Source organism: Neophocaena asiaeorientalis, unplaced genomic scaffold (assembly GCF_003031525.2).
Source record: "Neophocaena asiaeorientalis asiaeorientalis breed wild unplaced genomic scaffold, Neophocaena_asiaeorientalis_V1.1 scaffold346, whole genome shotgun sequence".
In the NCBI taxonomy this organism is placed as follows: domain Eukaryota; kingdom Metazoa; phylum Chordata; class Mammalia; order Artiodactyla; family Phocoenidae; genus Neophocaena; species Neophocaena asiaeorientalis.
Window position 1 is genome coordinate 394748 of NW_020175400.1, and position 23390 is coordinate 418137.

At 47.2% G+C, this 23390-nt stretch overlaps 1 protein-coding gene and 1 long non-coding RNA gene across 6 annotated transcripts in view; one reads left to right on the forward strand and one right to left on the reverse strand.

Annotated features, from left to right (window-relative positions):
- Positions 1–427: 427 nt before the first annotated feature.
- Positions 428–22575, forward strand: FSD2 (fibronectin type III and SPRY domain containing 2). The gene is made up of 12 exons (XM_024766509.1): positions 428–1404; positions 1555–1650; positions 3334–3564; positions 4930–4952; positions 5979–6100; positions 8107–8262; positions 10685–10819; positions 11561–11711; positions 14426–14559; positions 16970–17102; positions 19562–19738; positions 21731–22575. The coding sequence occupies exons 1-12, from the start codon at positions 760–762 to the stop codon at positions 21981–21983; spliced, it is 2256 nt and encodes a 751-aa protein (XP_024622277.1). The 5' UTR covers positions 428–759; the 3' UTR covers positions 21984–22575.
- The window catches only part of LOC112414194 (uncharacterized), a 29227-nt gene continuing 7246 nt past the window's right edge, over positions 1410–23390 (reverse strand). The window contains exons 4-7 of one of the 5 annotated variants that reach the window (XR_003006099.1): positions 12133–12267; positions 6901–7563; positions 5977–6168; positions 1410–1490 (exon numbers count right to left, since the gene is read on the reverse strand). This is a non-coding gene — a long non-coding RNA (uncharacterized LOC112414194). Of the gene's footprint in view, positions 1491–5976; positions 6169–6797; positions 7564–12132; positions 12268–22568; positions 22764–23390 lie in introns of those variants that run through there. The other 4 variants (XR_003006100.1, XR_003006104.1, XR_003006102.1 and 1 more) reach the window with 4 other exon arrangements.

Here is a 23390-nt window from a genome sequence, read left to right on the forward strand (position 1 = left end):
CAAACTTCTGTCCCCTGCATCGGCAAGCAGATTCTCAACCACTGCGCCACCAGGGAAGTCCAGCATTTTTAAGGCTCTTGATCCATGCTGTCACAGTTGTTTTCCAGAAAGGTGGGGCCATGCATATTCTAACCAACAACATGTAAGAGTACTCACTTCACTGGACCCTTACCTCAGCCTTGGGTATCAAAAGGCAAAATGGCATCGACTTATTTGTTCTCTGCTACTCATAAGGATGAACTATTTTCCAAATGTTTTTGTACAGGTAATATTATATGCAAAAGAAATTATTTTGTAAATTCTCATTGCTCAGTAACCTACTGAGATTTTTCTTTCCAATTAATTCATATAATTTGTTTAATAATAATTGGCTGAAACACTTCCTATTATTTTGCCTTTTGAGATTTTTAGGTTTTTTCAGGTCATTTGTTAGGTTTTTAGGTTTTTTCAGGTCATTTGTTAGTCAAATCAACTTATGTGTTTGTTTTTTTTCATAATTTCTCCCGTCTCTTTTAAGCTTAGGAAGCCCATCCTCCTGTAGAAAGCAAACCTTTCTTTACAGATTGTTTAAAGTGAAACTACAACTGAGCTGCTCAGATGATTTTTTTTTTTAATTGTGAATAAGTTGAGCCCAAACTAATGACCATCTACTGCAACGACCTTCTCATAAATGGGGTTTTGTGTTCTAGGATCCAGGGTGTCCACTAAGAACTGTCCAGGAAGAATCCTGCTTGTGCAGAAGTGCTGCCCAGAGCTACGATGGAGGGGGAGGTGGGAGAAGCACCAGGGCTGGGCAGGCCCGCTGCTTCCAAGGACTTTCACTTTCGTCATGTGGATCTGAATGACTCTGAAGACAGACTGCTGATCTTCCCAGAAGAAGACACTCAGATGAGAAGAGAAGTAGTTCAAGCCGAAATGACCAATGAGCCAAGACAGCCCATGATAGGGAAGGCTCAGAGAGACCTTGGAGAGGAAGTGGATGAACTTGTCCATCTATATGGACTTGAAGATGATCACGAATTAGGGTATGAGTTTATTGACAAAAGCACGCCCAGAATAGAGGTTTCAGAGTATCCTCCTTATATGATGATGGGGAGAGAGCCACTGAGGGAGCAGAGAGACTGGAGACTTAGTGGCGAGGCTGCGAAGGCTGAGGACCTGGGCTTCGGGGCATGGGGCTCGGCAGGCCAGTGCCGGGACTTGCGGGAAGCCTATCGGTACACCCACGGCCATGCCAGTGAGGAGTATGAGTGCTACGTTATCCCAGAGGAGGAGGACGAGGAAGAAGCTGCCGATGTCTTCTGTGTCACTTGCAAAACTCCAATAAGAGCGTCGGGGAAGGTTCTTGTTGAGCACAAGGAGCATGAGGTGACCCCGCTCGGTAAAGCACTGGAAAGTGCCAAGGTAAATAGATCGCCCTAGTCCTCCTTTCTCTGGATGTTGCATTTGAATCTCAAGTATGTAGGCAGGGAATAAATCTAAAATGCCTTCTACAAAAGAGAGAGAGAGAGAAAACATAGCATTAATGTCTTCTTGGGATCCTTTGTTTGATAGGATGAAATTCACAAAAACATGTACAAATTGGAAAAGCAGATTATTGAGATGGAAAATTTTGCAAGTCACTTGGAGGAGGTTTTCATCACGGTGGAGGTAAGAGCACGCTTGATGACCCAGTCAGATACACATTGCTTCCATCAGCTGTGTCTGGTATGAGTTAGGGAATCTGTTTTCTTGGAACATATGGTGTCAGTACTGCTCCTCTTCCCTCACCCCTCTTTCTGCCCTCCCATAGCACAGTGGGCATGCAGCTATGGAAATGATTACCTGGTAGCATTCCTTACTGAACTATTAGCTCTCGTGGGCTGGGTCTTTGGTGTCTTTATAGCTCCGGTCCTACTACAAGGTAGGACTCTTTCATGGGCCAGCCTGATAAGGCATTGCAAGACACCCATCCTGTCATTGATAAGTGTTCCTCGGCTGTTACCTATTTCTCACAAGATCAATAAGTTTCTGTGCCTGTCACCAAACATGTCACGGTCCCCTGGGTGTGCCTAGTAGGTGTGAAGTCCACTGCTGTGATGCCAGCATGCAACCTAGCCATCCAGATGAGGTAGCCCAGACATAAGGACCAGAGGACTTCCTGTGTCCCCTCCCTTCATGTGGATGCTCTCCTTCTATTAATGCAGCCTCAGATTGTACCAACAGGAGCAACTCATAGGAATGAACTAAGCCCTGGGCCCCCTTCCCGTGAAGTTAGACTTTCCTCCCCACCCCCAGTCTTAAAAGGGAGGGCAGCTATTCCACTAATTCCCTATGAAAGGCACAGAGAAGGGACAAGAAGCCCTTCCACATCTAAGCATAGGGTGGTGGGTGGTAGGAGGGCAAGTATACAACAGCCAGGACAGAACTCCCTACCCTCTGTACTGCCAGCTCACTCTCAGATCAGAGCAGCTTCACCCTCAGTGAGGACTCTAAGCTCTTCCTTTTACACTCAACACTGGTGGGGGTCACCTACTGCATTTCCCTCTCTTCCACCATTCTGAGCAAGTCTTAGAATGTGTACACAGTAGGTGCTCAGTAAATACTCCCTGAATGATTGATAAGAGCCTTTTCTTTGGAAATGTCTCTGTTATCTAATAAGGATGGTATAAATCAGAACCCACAGAGCTCTCCTGGGCTTCCAATCTAATTTACGGGGATCAGGATTTGATATGCTTTAATTAATGTTTCTTACCCACTGCGTTCCAGGATTAAGTACTGGCACAACCCTCTCTCTGCCTTCCTGCCTTTTCTCATCTATTAGGCAGCACCACCCGGCTTGTTCCCCTTCCCCTGCACCTTTTTCTTAGTTGATATGAGAATCTGGGTGATCCTGATGTTTGTATAGTCCAAGCATCAGGGAGTGGAGGTGAGTGTTACGAGATGTTGAGAGCTCAGGAGGGAAAGATAGGTGGGATTCTCCCAAGGCAGACATCTCCATGTTAAGGTCCAAAGTTCCAGTGGCAGGCTGACTCATCACTGGTAATCTTCCTGGTTGGTTGTCATGGTGATGGGAGGTGGCTAAAACAGAAGTGGGTGGGGTATGGGGAAGAGGACTGCAAAATGCGGCCAGCAGAGAAAGCAGTAATTCTTGTTAAGATTATTGCTGGGGTTCTAGCTGGAGACTCCTGGTCCTAGCTACCCTTTTGTCCACCTCAGCACCCTGGCAAGCGATGTTAAGACAACAGGGAGGGACTAAAACATCTCTGGATAGACACATTTTCATGCCCCAAATAACTCTGTAGTCAACATACATGCAGTGAAATGATGGCTGAGATCAACTATATCTTGCAGGAGAATTTTGGAAGACAAGAAAAAAACTTTGAGTCACATTACAATGAGATCTTGGAAACACTTGCTCAAAAATACGAAGAAAAAATACAAGCTCTAGGGGAGAAAAAGAAAGAGAAGCTGGAAGCCTTGTATGGACAGCTGGTCAGCTGTGGAGAAAATCTTGAAACCTGCAAAGAACTGATGGAAACAATAGAGGAGATGTGTCATGAAGAGAAAGTTGATTTCATTAAGGTCAGTAATGAAGTGAAATAATGAACTGCAATGACAATTATGATTAGAGTAGGTTAGATTGTCCTCTCTCTGCCTGGAGATGTTGGAACCAACTTTCACTGTCAGCATCCATTTGATTCCACTGGATGTATCACCATGATGATACATCCTTTGTCTCTCTGCACAGCTTCACCATGAGTGGCTGAGCAGGCTCATACACAGCTGACCCTTCCCTCCACCATTGCTTGGCTAACACCAGAGTCTTTGTTCCTCTGTCCTGGTTACCCAGAGATCTGTGCCCTCATCGTGAAGTGGGGCAAAAACAGTGCTCTGAGGGGACTTCCCCGGTGGTCCAGTGGTTAAGACTCTGCCTTCCAATGCAGGGGGCACGGGTTCGATCCCTGGTTGGGGAACTAAGATCCCACATGCCACAGCCAAAAATTAAAACAAACAAAAACAAAACAAACAAAAAAAAGTGCTCTGAAACTTTTCTGGCCATCTCAGACAGCCTCCTGGAGGTCTGGGGAGAAAGATCTCCAGGCTAAAAAGGCACCTCCTGTCTCCCAGTTACAAGTGCAGCCACTATACATCTCACTTCATAGGCTCAGACATGCAAAAAAAAAAAAAAAAATCCATCTCTTGATACCCTTGAAATCCACTTCAATTTGACCCCAAGTCCCCATGTAGCCAGACTGTGGGAATTTCAAGCTCAGAGCTGGGGTCTCCTTTCTTTACAAGGTCCCACAGGAATATGGGGCAGCAGTGGGGTCCAGTATGTGAGGGAGGGGGCCTCAGCCTCCAGAGCTTCCTAGTTACCAAATACAGCCTTTACATTGGCCATGCCACAGTGGTCCCTCCAAGCCCAACAGTGCCTGCTTCCTGCCGTGCTTGGGGTGGCCAGGGAGCCGTGACCCAAGCTGGACAGCAGGTGGGCAGGCACCATCAGAGCCCTCAGTACTACTCAGACCTTTTGAACCAATGGTTCCTCAATATCACTGTAGCTTAGTGACATAATCCAGAATGTGGAGAAAGTGATATATATGAAGACGTCTTCTCTGTTATTTATGATGGTGAGAAATTGGAAACAACTAATATGTCCAACAGTAGAGTGAACGATGGAGTGTCTATTCAATGAACTGTTACACAGTCTTTCAAATTGATGATCCAGAAGACCATTTGTAACCTGGAAAGTGCTCACATAATGTTAATGGGAAGAAACTATACAGGTGTCATAGGAGTCATTTTTGTTAGGGCTTGGGACATGGCTGATTTTTCTCTTTTACTCATTTCCAAGTTTTAACATATGTTTATATTATTATATAGTTTGAAAAAGAAATTTATTTCCAAATTCAATTCAATATTTTTTCTCTTTCTCCTCCTTCTTAGGATGCTGTGGCTATGGCTGACAGGTAATACTTTTGTTCTGACATGTATTTTCTTTTTCTGTTCCTTTTACCTCTAGATATCCAACTAGCTATCAGTTCCACTTGGTTATATGCTCCCAGTTTCAGCTTTTGTGTCTGCCCCTACGAGTAAATAGCACTGGCTTTGGAAGGACAGTATGGGATCACAAGGACCCTCTAGTACCAAATCTTAGAATCTCAGAGCTGGAAGGGAGCTTATGATGAGGCCTAGCCTGCAAGCCCAGGGTCAGATTTCCTCTCTGAGTCCCTCCTTTCAGCAGGAGGAACAGAGATCATCCCCAGCATCCCCCAGCGGGGCCAGGGCCCAGACTGTGTGCTGCAGAAAGCATGCATGTTATAGAGTCACACTGGAGTTTAAATCCTGCTACCCTCATGACCTTGGGCAAGTCCAACCAGTCTAGGACCCACCTTCCTTACCTACAAACAGGGATAGCTTTATGGGAATAAAATCAGACAATGTCTGTAAAGCAACACGAACACTGAAGCTTAATAATATAAGGGTTAAGAGCATGAGTTTTGGCAAAAGACAGACATGGTTACAAACTGTGTCTCTGCTACTTACAAACCCTGTGAGGGCCAGGAGCATGCGCAGGAGACCCAGAGCCCCGGTCCACGGTCATCGACTTGAGGGCACTTGACCACGTGGAGAGGGAGCCCCAGAGAGGCTGTCTGTCTTTGGGGCCTGGGGTGATGTGGGGTGGGAACTCCCAGGTCACCATCGGAGGATCTTCCAGAAGGTGTGGATCTGGGGCTCATAGGTGGACATCCTCCTGCCCCCTACCCTCTGACATGACCCCACCCCTTCTCCTCTCCTCAAAGGCGTAAACCAACCTGCCCATCCCCGTGGGTGACCTCGTAGGTCAGTCACTGAAGCAGATGCCAGCAGGCAGCCCGCAGCATGTTAAAATAAGGAAATAAAAGTTCATCTAAGAGGCCCTCGTTGCTTATCACTAGTGACCCCTGAGGAGAATGCCCCTCCATTCTCATTAGTGTGTCTTTTTATACTCACAGACTCGGAAAATTCCTGAAAACAAAAACAGATGTGGAAATCTCGGCGCAGCCTGAATTTGAAGACCAGACCTTGGACTTCTCTGACGTGGAGGAGCTTATGGGCTCCATTAACACCATCCCAGGTGCGTATCTCACTTGTGTGCATACTTCACACCGGTTTCCCTGAGCTTTGAGTTAGAAACTTTGATGGCTAAAAAAAAAATCATAAAGATTTAGAAACAGGCATTTTCCCCCCACCAGCTGCAGAAGCTTCATGGTTTTGTCTTTATGACTTGTAAGGGTGAAAACAGAGGCTGACCTTCCTGGGGTAAATACCCACCCTCACTCTCCAGGGTGCCAACATCTGGCCCCAGAAACTCTAATTTACTCCAAGCAAGTATCCCAAATTTTATTTCCTCGACTGTTGTATTTATGTTCCTCCCAGGTGGCTGTTTTTAGCATAGGGTTAAGAGATGGGCTTTGGAATCCTATGGAGCTGGTGAGAATCCCAGCCCTGCTACTTCCTAGCTGTGTGACCCTGGACAACTTACCTAACCTCTTTGAGCCTTGGTTTCCTTGTCTGTAAAATGGACATAATCATGACTCATGGGGACATGGTAGGAAATAAATAAGGTAATGTATGTACAGCACGTCACATGGTGCCAGGTAGCTCTTAAAAATCTTATTGTGATAACTTATTTTTAAGAATGATACTACAGTTTAGCTTTTACTGATTGCGCACCTTTCCTTTCTCACCAACACCCAGCAACATTCTGAACAATGTTTTGTATATCATTTTGGTTTTTCCTTTATACAGATTTTTAAAAAATAAAAATGGAATTATTGTTTTGTAATCTGCTTTCTTTTTTTAGCAAAACAATTGTGACGAATGTTTTCTCGCACTGATAAATTCTTCTGCAACATCACTCTGATGGCTACATACCTTAATCTGTTTACTTAATCCTCAACTGTTGGATGCCGAGACGTTTCTAGGTTTTTCACCATTATAAACCATACTGCAATGAATGTCCTTAATTATAAATCTTGGAGGCCATTCTTAGACTTACTGGGTCAAGGGGAGATTTCACTGAGCTATGAAGTCCTTTGGATGGTCTAGGGATGGTGTTGTCCAAGTAATCAGGCCCAGTCTTTTGGAAGGAAAGGCACTATCGCCCAAGTCAGCGCTTGAGAAACATGGAGATTTTTCCTCATCCTCCTGTGTCCAGGTCCCATGCAGACCATCACCCTCCTGCTTTCATCTGGAGTCATCCCTCTTCTTACTGCATCCCCTGATGGGGCTGTTCTCTGCAGGGTATAGAAGGCATCTTCTGTGCATCCTGAACTCCATCACGTGGGGATACATGTTCTTTCTCTTCTCACCTTTGTCATGTTAGGGTCTTCCAGCCCCTAACCAGCAAGGAAAGGCTGAGTTCATTCTTTTAAGTCTTACCTGGACTGAACAATTTCAGAATTTGAAAATAAGGATGTTCTTGAAAGCTTGGGATGGAGGGAGGTGCTGCCATTGGAGAATTATGGAAGAAAAACAAGGAGTGTTTCTTGGTTGTGGGTGAGCCTGTGTGGGGCTTGGGGAGGCAGAAATATTAACCTACAGAGAAGAAAAGAATTAACTCAGTAGATGGACTCTAAAGAAGTTGGTTCTGAAAAGCACAATTTGGCCAAACCCAATCTTCTCTCATCATAATGAAGGAGACGGGTGTTGGATGGGTCCCCCAGAAAAAGCAAGGCATCCCTGTTAAGGCTTCTTTCACTCATCTGTTCACTCCAGGGCTGAGGGCAGTAGTGCTGTAGTCCTGGCTGTCCTGCCTCTTTGGATGGCGTCGAAGGGTCAGAGGACCCATCCCTAGGTCAGGACTTACAAACTATACCCCAGCCTGAATTGCTGTCACCAACCCCACCTCCTCTAGCTTGTGTGGATTGGTCAAAGCAGGAACGGACATACTGGTTGCTTCAGCCTCACGGTTGGGGGGTTTGGCCTTCCCATCCCTGTCCACTCTGGGCTGCCTCTTCCATCTCCAAAGCCCAAGGATGCATTGAGGGATTGGTTGTCCTGTAAAAGGGGCCATTCCCAATTCATACCTCTACTTAAGGCTCCTCCTTTGTTTTGTTTTTCTCTGTTTTCCTTTTCTAGCTCCTTCTGCTCCAGTGATAAACCCACAGGCCCCCAACTCAGCCACAGGTTCCTCAGTCCGAGTGTGCTGGAGCTTATACTCCGATGACACCGTGGAGAGCTATCAGCTATCCTACTGGCCAGTGCAGGACAGCTCGCCTGGGAAGGACCGAGCAGGTGAGGCTCTGTCAGGAACAGAACAACGCTCCAGAACAGCTAAGGCCCCTCAGAGGCCAGGGCCCTGCCTTCCTGGAGGTTGGGAAGGTAAAGATGGGATGAACCTGCACACCTGGCTCCTTGGAGCTGTCACGATCTGGGAACTACACAGAGGATGGGATGCAGGCAGGTGAGCATGGCAGAAAGGAATAGGAAGGCAAGTTGGGGCCTGACTGGGGAGGATCACAAGGCCAGGCTAAGGTATATGGACTGTATCTACCGCTGTCGGGTCAGAGTTGTCCTTGGGATAAGTCTCTGGCTGCACTGTGTGCAAGAGGGGTGGGGACACCCCTCCTTGGAGGCCCAGCTGGACTGGCTGGGTTCTAGCAGGTCCTGGCATGTGAGCGCAGGCTGGCTCTCCTCAGAGCAACCCTGTGTTGGGAGAATCTGGAGGGTTAGTCCGCAGACCCCCATGGGGGCTGAGGGGGGGTTCTGCAGCCTGGGAGGGCTGCTCCTGATCTGATCCACATTCCTAGATGGAGCCAGCTGCTGGGAATGGCCCCCAGCCTCCACTGTGGGCAGTTCTTGGCCCATTCTCTTCCCAGGGAAATGGAGCTGGCAGGCCTGGGGTTAGGGCTGAGATACCTGCCTACCCCCCATAATAGATAAGCCAGTCTCCTATTGAGAAGGGAGAGTCAAGAGAGCAGAGGAGGGGACTTCCCTGGCGGTCCAGTGGTTAAGACTCCATGCTCCCAATGCAGGGGGGCATGGGTTCGATCCCTGGTCGGGGAACTAAGATCCCACAGGCTGCGTGGTGCAGCCAAAAAAAAAAAAAAAAAAAGAGAGAGAGCAGAGGAGCCCCAGTTGAGCATCTGAAGGAATTAGGGATTAGGGCCAGCCTGGCAGGGCCTGTTCTGTGTGCATGGGGTCAGAGTGAGATTGCTGGAAAGGGATTTAGAGATTTCCATTTTATGGATGAAGAATCTGGGACCTAGAGAAATGAGCTGTCTGTGGGGACACCGTGAGTTACGGCAGAACCAGGATGAGAATCAAGTCCGCAGGCTCCCTGCCCAGAGCTCTTCTCCTTGTACCGGGTTGTGCAGGTGGAGGGTTCTATGTGCCGAAGGGGAGGATGGTTTATCTGCCCAGGGATTTGGAAGGAAGGGGAATCCTTGAGAAAAGTAAGTTTAAGCAATGATGAGGAAGAGTGAGGGTGGTCAGAATAAGGACTAAAGAGGGCGTTGCGGAGGGGGGGGGCGGGGGAAGGGGAGATTTGAAAAGGGAGATTGTGGACCAAAAAGTCAGATCTGATCGATCAGTCAGTTTTTGCCACAAATCAACCCTGTTGGTACCCTCTGCAGAAGAGGCCATTGTGTTGGGGCTTTGTCCTGGGGATCAATAAAGATCTTTAATGGATCACTTTGTTATAAAGGAACTGATATCAGAGAGTGGATTAATGACTTATTACTGCCTTTCAAGAGTCTGGGGATGTTTGGACGTGTATCAAGTTAGCTTTTGCTGTGTAACAACACCCCCAAACACACACATGTACACAACATATTGGCTAAAAATGACAAATATTTATATTCATTCATTTGTTGGGAGGGGCAGAACGGGGTAGGAAATTCAGAGGTACAAACTCCTATGTATAAAATAAATAAGCTACAAGGCTATATTGCACAGCACAGGGAATATAGCCAACATTTTATAATAACTTTAACTGGAGTATGATCTATAAAAGTATTGAATCGTTATGTTGTATACCTGAAACTAACATTGTAAATCAAAGGTACTTCAATTTTTAAAATGACATTTATCCAAGAGTTTGCATGCCACAACTAAGAAGCCCGTGTGCCACAATGAAGATCCTGTGTGCTGCAGCTAAGACCCGGCACAGCCAAAATAAATAAATAAAATTTAAAAATAAAATAAAATGGCATTTATGATTTATTATAATTCTATGAATTGGCTGGACAGTTCTTCTGGCCTGGGTCAGCTTGGTAGGGCTGGATGGGCTAGGATGGCCTTGCTTATATGTCTAGGGCCTCAGCTGCAACGGCTGAGGCCTCTGTCCATGTGATCTCATCCTCCAGGAGGCTGGCTGAAGGTTGTTCCCATGGAAGTGGAAGCATTCCTGGCAGGAAGAAGACAAGGCCCCTGTGCACCAGCACCTCCCAAATCTCTGTTTGTGCCATGTTTGCTATAGTCCCATTGGCCAAAGCAAGTCACATGGTTAAGCCCAGCTTCAAGGCATAGTGGGAAAGACCAGACCTCTCAATGGAAGGATCAGCCGAGTCACGCTGCCGAGGGGCATGCATATGCAGATGGGAGGAATTGGTGGCCAGTTCTGTATTCATTACAGGGGAACTAGATTACAGCGCAATGAACTTGGAGCCAGTTGGCCTATTTTAAGGTTGAATACTTGTCTATATTTTTTCCCCAGAGTTTACGATGACGGTCAAAGAAACATATTGCTCAGTGACAGACCTTGTGCCAAATACCCAGTATGAATTTTTGGTCACAGCTCAGAACAGGGCTGGCCTCAGCCCCGCCAGTGAGTGTGCAGTGTACATGACAGGTAAGGGCGCCATTTGTTTCTGTAGCAGGACCTTCAATGAAGGGGACACAAGAGTCACGGCTTCCTTGACGTGGCAGGGCTCTTGATTTCACTTGGAAGGGCAGGAATACCTTTCCATTTTTTTCTTTCATTTAATACACCAAATCTATATGCCTGATATGGCAGGGACATTTTCTCACAGTTGGTCTCAAAATATCAAAAAGTACTGCTCTTGGACACAGTACCATTTGAACCTTGTAACCATCCTCCCTTCCAGGAACATCTGAAAGGGATTCCCTGGTGTCTCAGTCCATTTGGGCTGTTATAACAGAATCCTACAGATTGGGTGGCTTATAAACAACAGAAATTTATTTCTCATGGGTCTGGAGGCTGGGAAGTCCAAGATCAAGGTGCCAGCAGATTCAGTGTCTGGTGAGGACCCTTCCTGGTTCAGAGTCAACTGTCTTTTTTGCTGTGTCCTCACATGGCAGAAAGGGGCAAGGGAGCTCATTGGGTTTTCTTGTATAATAAACCCCTTTGACCCTCATGACCTAATCGCTTCTCAAAGACTCCAGATACCATCACATTGGGGAATAGGTTTCAACATATGAATTTGGATGGGGACACAAATGTTCAGTCTATAGCTTTCTATTGCACTGAATCTCTTGAAGGAAGAGAGTGCTTGCGATGTCTGCCCATGCTCTGGACCACAGGGCTGGATGTGAACAGGTTTGTTCATCTCTCCCTTTCCCCTGCATTTAGCGCCTTGTCCCCCCATTATGAAAAGCAAAGAGATAAGGAGCTGTGAAGAGGCTGCGCTGATCTGCTGGGAGTCTGGGAACCTGAATCCTGTGGACTCATACACGGTGGAGTTGACCCAGGCAGAAGTGCCAGGAGCCTCGGGCGTAACTGAGTGAGTCATGAGGGGCGTTGGCTGGGCACGACAGGCCTTGACACAGAGACACAGCTTAGGAAATGTGTGGAGTCTGGAGAGAAGGTCAGAATTTGTGACACACAGGAACCTTAATTTTGTGAGAAATAGCTGGAATGCTACCAATGAAGGTGAATGATGGATGAGTGAATAAATGGTAAACCTCAGGTTTGGTTTCTTAGCACAACCAAGGTTTACCATCATTCATTCAACAAGTATTGAGCGCATAGGTGGTGCCTGGGCGTTGGTGAACCAGACAGACAAATTCCCCACCCTTCCAGAGCTAACAGTCGAGTGGGGGGAAATAAATCAAAACCAAGAAAACAAATGCTTAAAATACACAGTGCTATGAACGGAAAAGAAACTCAATGAAATAGGGAATGCAGTGGAGGTAGGGGCTTACTTTGGAAGAGTAGACGTCTGAACTGAGACCTGGTGCGTGGGAAGGGTTGAGGCCTGAGACAGTGGATGGAGGCAGCACCTGGCCCCTGGGCAGGCGTGAGCTTCCTGTACTGGAGGAACCAGGAGACCCATCTGGCTGGAATTTAAGAAGTAGAGAGGACTGTGAGAGGCAGAAGTAAAAGAGATTAGATTTCAATGTACAAAGAACATCATGTCCATGGTAGAAGGCTGTCTGGAGGCTCACATTCCCCTTCGGTTAGCAGAGATCTGGAGGGGTTCACAGATAAAAGAAGGCTGTACTCAGTGACCACAATGGCCTGCAGATCCTACGAATCTACAGCTGTGTACAGTGGAGGAAACATGGGTGTACCTCTGGGTTACAACCAGGCAGTGCAGAAGCTTGTGGAAGGGGAATGAACCAGGCAGCCCGGTACCAGCCACCAAGTCCCAGGGGCTGCCCTGCTGTGTACCTACCCAGCTCTGGAGAAATGGAAGAGAGGGGTTTGGTGTCAACAGATTCTTCCATGCTAAATTCAGGGTTTGGGCCGTGGCCATCTATCCCACCCACTCATTTGCCCCAGGTAGAATCCATATGTCCACAAGAACATCAGGGCTGCTGACCTTGGCTGCTGATCTACTTCTGGGGATCCTCAGAAGCAGGGCAGTGAGTCCAGTGGTCTGGCCACCTGAATGGTTTGGATTTCCTTTGCAACTTGTGCTGATACTTTAAGGGTACCTGATACCTGGGACCAGCCCATTATGATTCGGGTCATCAGAAGGCTGGTCAGTGACCTAGGTGATCTGGGATGGTGCTGACTCTCCTAGTATAAACCTAATCATGGCATCCTGTTGCTCTGGAGAAAAGACAAAATTCCTTCACAGGCTCTGGCCCCTTCCTGTCTCTCCAGGTTAACCACACCAGCTCTCCCTCCCTCTCTGGCCCCAACCACATTAGTCATATTTTAGTTCCTCCTACTTTCCATGCTTCTTCCCACCACAGGACCTTTGCACATGCTTCTTCTATGTAGGAGACTCTTCTACTCTCTTTTTATCCAATTACCTCCTCGTCATTCTTCAGAGTTCAGCTCAAAAGTCACCTCTCAAAAAAAAAAAAAAAAAAAAAAAAAAAAAAAAAAAAAAAGTCACCTCTCCCCTACTATACCTTCTATAGTACACCATCAACTTGTCATGGTTACCATCTTATGTTTCTTCCAGTGATGGCTTGAGAAATGCCTCTCTTCTAGACTGTAAGTTCTATGAGGGCAGGGACTACATTAATTTTCCCTAGGGCCTCCCTATACAGTCTCTGAAACCTAAGGTGTTTAGTTAACACTTATTGAATGAAGGGACTTCCCTGGTGGCGCAGTGGTTAAGACTCTGTACTCCCAATGCAGGGGCCAGGGTTCGACCCCTGGTCAGGGAACTAGATCCCACTTGCATGCTGCAATTCAGAGTTTGCATGCCACAACTAAGGAGACCTTAAGCCGCAACTAAGGAGCCAGCGAGCTGCAACTAAGGAGCCCGCCTGCCGCAACTAAGACCCAGAGTAACCAAATAAATAAATAAAATAAAAAATACTTATGGAATGAATATGTAAAAGTGCCCCTCTGCCCAGAGCTGTAGCCTCAGAGTGACCTGGACATCCCGGCCTCGCCAGGTGTGGGTGTTGTATCTGTAAATGGGCATCACCCTGAAGGCTTCTCTTTCCTACTGAACTGAAATGGGGTTGGCAGCTGCAGGAGTACAGACAGTGGCAACCATGGGCTTGTAATCCTGTATTGTACCACTTACATAAATTGGATTATTCCCAGTAGGTAGCTGCCCTCAAAGAGGTTAATAGCAGTGGGCTTCTGTGGGCCTTTCAGCTCTAGCCAGATCATTTGTTCATAAACGCAGACTGAGAGCCTGCTAGGGGCCCAGCGCTGTGCTTATGTAAGTGGTACTTGACCCCTGCCCTCAGAGAGGTTGTGGCCCTACCAGACAGACTGAGACACACTGGATTCAACTGCATGCATGCCCCTGCCATGCAGCGTTAGACAAGGTGCCTGGGACACGGGGTGGGGAGCTTGGAGGGGAGAGAGACACAGACAGAAGGAATACAAAGAAATGAGGAAAGTGGACCTGAGTGGGAGGGAGCACTGAGGGGGTCAACACTCCTGCCTGCACCGCTGCTGGAGGTCAGAGAACAGGGGTGGTGGCAGGGGGAGTTAAAAATCCCTGCTTTGAAAGGGAGGCCTGGTGCTTGGGCCTGGCTGCCCCGGCCCCAGGGTGACTTCAGCTGCCTCCTTGCCCAGGTCTGTTGTGGGCATTCCCACCTGCGAGTGCCTGGTGCAGCTACAGCCCCGGCAGAGCTACACAATCTACGTGCGAGCCCTCAACGTGGGGGGCCCCAGCGCAAGGAGCGAGCCTGCTACAGTCCACACCACAGGTCTGTGACCCCCGCCGCATACTCTCTGGGCCCAAAGTGACCCCCTTGTAGCAGACCCAGGGCTGCTATGACTTCACTGTTAAATCGATAAATGTTCACTGATATGAACACATGGCAAATCAGGCTGGGAAGGGGCTCAGGGGTGATCAAAGCCCTGGGGTCCCATTTTACAGAAGGGGAGACTGAAGGCCCAAGTCATACAGCAATGGGGTGGCTGAGCAAGCATTAGAACTCAGGGTTTTCCTCCATGATCTTCAGGTGGACTAGAGGCTTGTCACACTGGACCTGGGTGGCCCAGAAACTACATTTCACATAGGCTGAACACCACCCCTGGGACATGGTCTTTATGAAATTCCCAGGAAGAGCCATGGGCCATGGATTATCTCCCTGCTATCGGCCCAAACATCTCCTTACCCACAGGCCCAACGTAGCTCTGGATGCCTTAGTGGGTGCCCACATCCACGTCCAGCTCCCACCCCCTGCCTGCACTTGCCATCAGCATGTCATGGAATCGTCACATCTCATGTTCAAGTCCTAAGTCAGCAGAGATATCACTAGAAACATTCCATGCATCTCCTGCTATCCCAGCACTGCCACGGCTCTGGGTTCTAAGCTTTGCTGAGGTGCGCTAAAGCCAGGTGGCTCTTCCCACACCTCACAGAGCAAGCCCAGCTCAGGCCACCTGCAGACTGGGTGACAGGCAGGTAAGAAGCAGAAGGAGGGAGTCTGGGCCCAGGGCTCAGGGGACATCGTTCCTTTGGCTGGGATCTTTCACTGAGGGATGTAGGGTCATTTTGTCCTCATTTCCAATACCAGGAGGAAAGGTATGCGATTAGTCCCCACTTATGTTCCTTCCACAGAAATGCGAAAAGCAAGTTACGTGGCTGCCGAAGGCGGTAGGGGTTAGGGCTGGGATTGGGACTCAGGTTTTTCTTTTATATTGTGATGGAACTTTCCTTTGGTTGATTGGCATTTCTAATTTCTTGTGCTGACTTGGTGTTTTGAAATGTCAAATTCTGGCTGTTTCGATAAAAGAGAACAGAGCAAAAGGTACAGTCAGCCCTTGGTTATTATTGTCTCTGAATTCCTTTGTTCAAATAATTTGTTAAGAGTGTATTTACAAAAAACTTGAATAAACATGAATCGGCAAAAGACATATGTATCCGTTCAAAAAACGATCCTTGTTTGGGCCTAAGAGATCAGGCAGTAAGGGCCATGCCTGTCAGCTGCAAGGTGGGAACCTGCCTCCCCCTGGTCCGTCCGCTCAGATAGCAAATGAAATTTCCAGGAGCATCGAATTGTGGAAATAAATGTGGACAGCTTGGGGCTTCCCTGGTGGTGCAGTGGTTACGAATCTGCCCGCCAATGCAGGGGACACAGGTTCGATCCCTGATCTGGGAAGATCCCACATACCACGGAGCAACTAAGCCCGTGCACCACAACTACTGAGCATGCGCTCTAGAGCCCGTGAGCCACAACTACTGAAGCCCACGCGCCTAGACCCTGTGCTCTGTAACAAGACAAGCCACCGCAATGAGAAGCCCGCGCACCACAATGAAGAGTAGCCCCCGCTCGTTGCAACTAGAGAAAGCCCGTGCACAGCAACCAAGACCCAACGCAGCCAAAAAAGAAAAAAAAAAAAGTGAACAGCTTGATGGCGAGGCCTGAAGTAGAATTTGAAGCAATGAACATGACAGAATGGGAACTGAGGAGCTTGACTAAGAGACAATGATGGAGAATGAGTTACTATGTCCCTAAACAAAGGATTTTTTTAAAAACTAATTTCTTATTAAACCCATTCGGTACCTTTTTTTTTTTTTTTGATGTGCTTTGTTTTAACCATGATTTGGAGAGGGTTACAATCTCCTTCCTTCTCCCCGGCTGCCCTAATTGAAAGTTGAATGTGGAATTTTGCTAACCTTTGTCAAATTGATCGTTAAGAATTTCCTCAATTGCTATTCCTCTTGGCAAGTAGGTTAGAAATTCCTGTTCACCAGCAAGTATTTACAGCCTCCCATTTAAGGGCGCAGCCACTGGAATCAGAGGGGCTTGGGGTTCGAATTTGAGTTCTGTCACCTGCCAGCTGACTTCTCAACCACCCTGCACCTCAGTTTTCTTCTCTACAAGATGGAAATACTAACCCCTGGGTACTCGTAAGGAGTGAATGAGATAAGAGTTACCGCTTAGCTCAGTACTAGACTCACAGTAACCCCCAACACATGTTAACCGCCACCATTATTAGCATGAGGGTCACTACCACGCAAAGTCCAGGCTCACGTGTATCGTGCAGGAAGCTGAGCCGGCCACGCGTGGTGAAGTCTCGGCCCGCACGGAGTGCAAAGTGGAGAAAGCAGAGGAGTGACTGGCTGTTGGGGGGTTGTGTGTGTCTGTGTGCTTCCTCCCCTCGCAGGCAGCTACTTTCGCCTGAACGAGCACACCTGCCATCCCTGGCTGACCGTTTCTGAAGATGGGCTTACAGTGGTACGAAGTGAGAGGAAAGCCCCCGCCAGGGAGCCGCTCCCCAGCGACACCCGCTTTACCAGGTACTGTATCAGCCCCTCACCCACCTGAACAGTCTGTGAACCAGCCTAATACATGCTGTTATTCGGGTAAAGTTGGATTATGACACATGCAGCCTTGAAGGGGGCTTCAGGCTCACTCCAAGAAATGAGTGAGGGGGAGGGGATGGTGGGGAGCGGAGGCTGGGGAGAGGGGAGTAGGGGGTCTGGCTGGTGCCAGCAGAGGAGACGTGTTATGGCCTCTGAGGTGGAGTCCTGGGCTCCCAGGGCTGGAGGGTCACACCGTCAGGCCGTGAGAGAGCAGCAAGGACCCAGGTCCCCCAGTGCTTTGCCCAGAGCTCTCTGTCCCACACTGTGATACTATCTAACAAAAGCCCTGGTGAAAAACCAGCCCAAAGTGGGTGGAGGGAATGGTGGTCGTGCTAGTGCACGACCTGAGAGAGGGCCGTCCATCAAAGATGCGCCTTGTCTGTCTGGATCTGCGCTATCTCCAGAGCTTAGTACTCAAGATCAAAATGATGCATTTGTAACTCATTTCTTTCCAAATGCTTAAAGAAGACTTAAAATAGGGGGCAAGGGACTTCCCTGGCGGTCCAGTGGTTAAGACTTCACTTTACAATGCAGGGGGTGCGTGTTCGATCCCTGATTGGGGAGCTAAGATCCCACATGCCTCGTGACCAAAACAAAACCAAAAGAAATAAAGAAAACAGAAAAAATATTGTAACAAATTCAATATAGACTTTTAAAATGGTCCACTTCAAAAAAAATCTAACAACAACAAAAAAACGGGTCAAATATGCCCTACTGAAATAGAAAAATCACAGCGATAGATACAAAAATAAAGAACACAGCTTAATTTCTGTTTCCAAGATTAAACATTAAACACAGCTCTTAGCTTCCTGGTAATCAGGATGAAAAGAATTCTCGGTGGGTTGGTCTTAGAGTCAGGAGGATCTTAGAAGGAAGGAAAGGACTCTCTTAGGGGGGCCAGAGGGGCCACCGATGGAAAACTGCATCCAGCCTCCCTGCCTGGGTCCTGGACTGTCCTGCAGCCGACACTTCCTCTGACACTCGCTCCCTGCTGGCCTTCTTACTGCATGTGTGTTACATACTTACTATATGTAAGTGTTAGCGTGTGACAGCAGAACAGCACACAGTACAGTGGAACACAACTTTACCCTTTCCTGCCTCTGCCCACTCAACCCAGGGTTGGGGGGCAGAGAGAGGATTAGGAAGCAATAAAGTCCTTACCTGCGTTAAAAAAACAGAATGCAACTGATCAAATCTTAAAGATCGTATTGGCTTTTTTTCAATAATTCATGAGTTGGGCAGCCTCTAATCTACAGCATTTCTATGGTGGGTCTCCTTCATATGTGGTCCTCTGAAAACGCACACCTTTGACCAGGCCACTGCTACTTCACTCTTTGTGTGGATTATAAGACAGCTCTCTGGGTAGACACAGCCTCAAGCATCTTCAGCTTCAACCCTTTGGTGTTGCACTAAAAGTTGCAAAACCAGTTTTTGGCCATGTCTTTTGAAAGTCCTGTGTAGGTGGTCCAGCATCTCATACTGTAATATGGGAGTACTTACCACCTACTGTTCCGGTCTTGGCTTTTGGGGTTCCAGCCAAGCTGAGTTAGAGTCCCATTTTAATATCCTGTTACCAGTACATCTGTTGACCCATGAAACAATGTGCTGTGTGCTGGGGGTAAAGAGACAAAGATAGTCCCTGGGCCTCCCTACTGGCGCAGTGGTTAGGAATCCGCCTGCTAATGCAGGAGACATGGGTTCGTGTCCCGGTCCGGGAAGATCCCACATGCCACGGAGCGGCTAGGCCCGTGAGCCATGGCCACTGAGCCTGCACGTCCGGAGCCTGTGCTCCGCAATGGGAGAGGCCACAACAGTGAGAGGACCGAGTACCGCAAAAAAAAGGCAGATGGGGAACAAGGAGACCAGAAGCAAGTGCTGGCCAGCTAGTGAACCTCAAGCATATGGTTCCATCGACCGTGCTGTGTTCTGTTAGGTTTCAGTCCCTTTCTTTTTTATTTTTGGCCACGCCTTGTGGCATGTGGAATCTTAGTTCTCCAATCAGGGATCGAACCCACACCCCCTGCAGTGGAAGCGCAGTCTTAACCTCTGGACCACCAGGGAAGTCCTCAATCCAAGAATCTTTCTTCATGAACAAGTGAACCAAACCTTTTTGTTACTATAGAAGCCCAATCACTGTGAAGAGCAAACAGAACCTTTTCTATTGGCTTGCCTCCTCCTCACCTATAACCAGCGGTGTAATAATCCTCTTCTAATCTTCAGCGTCAGTCAAGTGAGCTTTGTTAGGGCCGTGCTGCTTTACAAGTGGGTGTTCAAACACCTGACTCCACACTTCTAGACCACCTACTGACTGACCCCAGCAGTTGGTGTCACTCACCTGCACAGCCAGGCTTGGGTCACCCCAAATCACAGATGCTTCTACTTTCTAAAACCAGGTGTGTTGCTGTCATGGGAAACCTAATTCCAGTCCGAGGGCGCCATTACTGGGAGGTGGAGGTGGACGAGTGTTTAGATTACACGGTGGGTGTGGCCTTTGAAGATGTCCCTAAACAGGAAGACCTGGGAGCAAACCGCCTCTCCTGGTGCATGAGGCACACATTTGCATCATCAAGGTAAGGTGAAATCTGGATACCCAAGATTAAAAGGTGCTTTGAAAAGAACAGAGCGAGAGGTTTCCACTAGTAGTTACTAAGGCCCACGTTATGTTTTCTAAAATATGCTAAGATATTTCAGGACTCATTTCCAGCCCCCTTCCCTAAAGTCCAGATGGAAAGAGAAAGCAGCTCTGGGTACTTCCAATAAAATAGCTAAAATTCATGGAGTACTTATTCTACGCTAAGCACTGTTCTACACTCTTACACATACTATCTCGTTTACTTCCCACAATTGTATTATCCCATTTTAAAGATAAGAAAGCTATGGCCCACAGCAGTTCAATAATCCAACCAGCATGGATTCAGAGCTTGGATTCAAACACAGGCAGTCTGGCTCCAAAGACAGCATTCTTCACCACTAAGTGATTGGTTTTGCATTTATGTTCAACTTCATTGTTACTAAATGGTTTGATTTGAAGCCCCGATTCCATCTTTTTTAGTAGATGTGGGCAGAGGCGTAATGGTTATGGTTAATTCCGGTTTGCTTCTGTCGCTAAGCATTCTATCCTCTACTGGAGTAGTTCCATACAGCTGGGAAAATCCATGAGGCCCAGGCTAGTAGACATTTCAGACTTAGAAGGCCATGGGTGCAACCACTCTCCATCTCAAAAATTGCAAAAATTTTTACCACACCAGTTTCCCAGTACCGTGGGTACTATGGGGCCTCTGATCCTCGACCTGCTGAATCCTATTGTTTCATCCAATGTTTTGTGCCCAGGAGCCTCCATCGTGGTTAGTTAAATGTTGTCATGCCTAAGCAAAGGTGAGAAGAGCAACTTTCCTCCTGTAAGATATTAAGACTAAAATCAGCTCTATTAAGCCCAGCTTGAGGAATGAAAGAAATCCCGTTCACTGAGCCACATACTGTTTTTGGATATTCTGCCTGAAGTAAGACTAAAAAAATCAGTCTCCTCTCCTAGTCGGTTAAGAACAAGGGGCAGGGAACAACTGAAGGCGCATACAGGATGAGGAGGAGTCTGTGTGGAGTGGGAGAGGTGAGGTTAAAAGACAGAAGGGTGGGAACACAAGACAGAGTGAAAAAGGAAGGGTGAAAAGCCCAGTGCTAGAGCAGAAGTTTGTAGTCCCACCTTGGAAAGATGTCCGGGGAAGGCGGGGGGGTGGTGGTATTTGTGTGTGTCTCTTAACAGTGGAGGTCTCGTATCTTTTGGTTCATAGTCTTAGACTCTATTGGTGGTGAGAGGGAAAGTAGAGGGAAGGGCTCATTCAGTTTCTGTTGACTGCTCAGTTAAGAAAAAAACAAGGTGCACTGGGATGGAAAGAGGCTGGTTTGTTCCGACACATCTGGATCATATTCTAAGCGTTCACCCCAGCCATGTGGACCAGCATGCTGGCACACAGAACTTCAAACATCCACAGGGGGCAGAGCTAGGAAATTCCTGTGGCCGCCTTTGGTTTCGGCCATTTTCAAAGCACAAAGAAGTACCCTCCCTTCATGAGAGGGTGCTGGTGCTATACAATACTGAGTGGTGACAGGCCCCCAGGTGCCCCCTTTAGTTTGAAAGTTTAGGAAAGGGAGGCCTCAGAGTACTTGTGCACAGATTATACCAAAAGGCCCAATTTATTACATGAAAGATCATGAGATTTCCTGTTTCAAATGTCTTTATTACAAGGGATTTACACATCTGAACCTTGAAATCCACATTTTTAAACGTATTTCTATACAAATTTTGATGCAATATGAGTTTATGATACTGTATGTTAAGTTTCTGCGGTTAAGTGGCTGCTCAAAAACAGAGTTTTGAAATATAAGTTTCTTAGGACACGTTTTAGAAAAGAGATATATAGTTTGAGAAATGGCCTGTTACTTTGATAGTCATTTAATAAAAGAAAATGATATAATTATAGGAGTATTTGAAAATTGAAAATGTTCTGTAAACAGCCCATCTACAGAATTTCTGAAGCTTTGTTATATCAACGTTTAATCTTTAGGCATAAGTATGAATTTCTACACAACAAGATGACTCCAGATATAAGGATAACGGTTTCCCCAAGGAAGATTGGAATTCTATTAGACTACGAAAATTCAAAATTGTCATTTTTCAACGTGGACATTTCTCAGCATCTGTACACGTTCAGTTGTCAGCTTCACCTATTTGTGCATCCCTGTTTTTCTTTGGAAAAGCCTGGATGTCTAAAGATACACAATGGCATTTCAATGCCAAAGCACGTCACTTTCTATTAGACCATTCTGATGCCCAGCTTCCTGTCTCTTTTCTGTACCTACCCCTCTCCCAGCCACTCACGCCTCAGCTGCCTGAACTTGGCATTCAAGCACCATGCACCCAGCTCATCATTTATGGTTCATGTTGTTTATCTGCCAGACTGTTGTGGGGGCATTCATTTCACCTGACTTGGATCCTGTGTGCTGCCACCTGTGTGATGCTAGGTTAGTCAGTTCTGGCTGTAAAATGACGGCGCAGACTAAATGAACTCAAAGGTCTTTCAGGTTGTCAAACTGTATTGGTCTATCTGTGCATATGCAAAGTATCTGAGTCCCCAAGGCCTACAGAGCTTGGGGGAGAAGGAGGGAAGAGATACATAAGTGTTAGTGGCTCCAGGCGCCCCAGCACTTGTGACATTTCATTAGTCAGCCAAGGACAGGCGTAAGAAGGCAGGAGGCCACCCACAAAGAGAACCAGGGTAGCCACGTGCCGTGCTCAGCAGCCTTCTCCTCTCCTGTTTTCCCAGTAGTCAGTGGCACTCTGGTGAGGTTTCTCCCACCGAAAACTGTTTCTAAAAACCTGCTCCTCTACTTCATGGTACTTACCCTCTTTAATTTTGAAACGATCTTTGTAACACCTAATTCCATGAAGGCAGGACAGTATCTGTCTTGTTCATCACTCAATCCCCAAGGGCTAACACGTGCACACCAAGTACTTGTTTCATCCAGCCACTGCTCTTCGGCCTCTCACTGCTCTCCATGTGAGGGCTGGCAGGGCTTGTTCAAACTATAGCAGAAGACCTATGGCAGGAGAGGGACAAACCTAAGGGGGGGCAGTATGAAGGAAGAGAGGGGCAACTGTGGCTAGATGGCAAGACTGGTAAAAATGCAACATTACCTACTAATACATGCTTCCTGGTGTCACACAACAGCCTACACATAAATAATAATAAATGTGTTGCTTTCACTATGTGCACGTTTGGGGTAGGGGGGCTAAGGTCTGGTAAAAAATAGACAACAGTTGCAACTGATTCTAGGAACTGTCCTATAATGTAAAGAGAACCAGATTTGAAATCAGAAGACCTGAGTTTGACTGCTATTTTGTAGCGACTCTGCGACCACTGAAAAGTCACATTATCTCCCTGAGCTCTGTTTCTCTTTAAACAAAGAGAAAAATAATATTTGTCTTATAGGATGGGAGATTTAATGACAAACGTGAGAATGCATAACAGTGTATGACATATAGCAAATGCACAACAATCTTTTAAGAGAAAACATCAGTCCACCAAGTGCAAAGCTGAGCCCTGGTAGGAGAGGTGGTCTCTAGCCAGCACCTTTGGGCATCCTGCCTCACTGGTCTCATGCCATTTTGTGACCTCGATGCCCAGCTCCCTTGGCTGCATTTCTGGTTCTCCAGTTCAAGTTTCC

Excerpts from the sequence above, each read along its gene's own strand:
- FSD2 (XM_024766509.1), top strand. The coding sequence starts at position 760 with ATGGAGGGGGAGGTGGGAGAAGCACCAGGGCTGGGCAGGCCCGCTGCT. Across the intron at positions 1,405-1,554 it reads AAGCACTGGAAAGTGCCAAG|GATGAAATTCACAAAAACAT; the intron begins GTAAATAGATCG and ends TTTGTTTGATAG. Across the intron at positions 17,103-19,561 it reads AGCGACACCCGCTTTACCAG|GTGTGTTGCTGTCATGGGAA; the intron begins GTACTGTATCAG and ends TTCTAAAACCAG.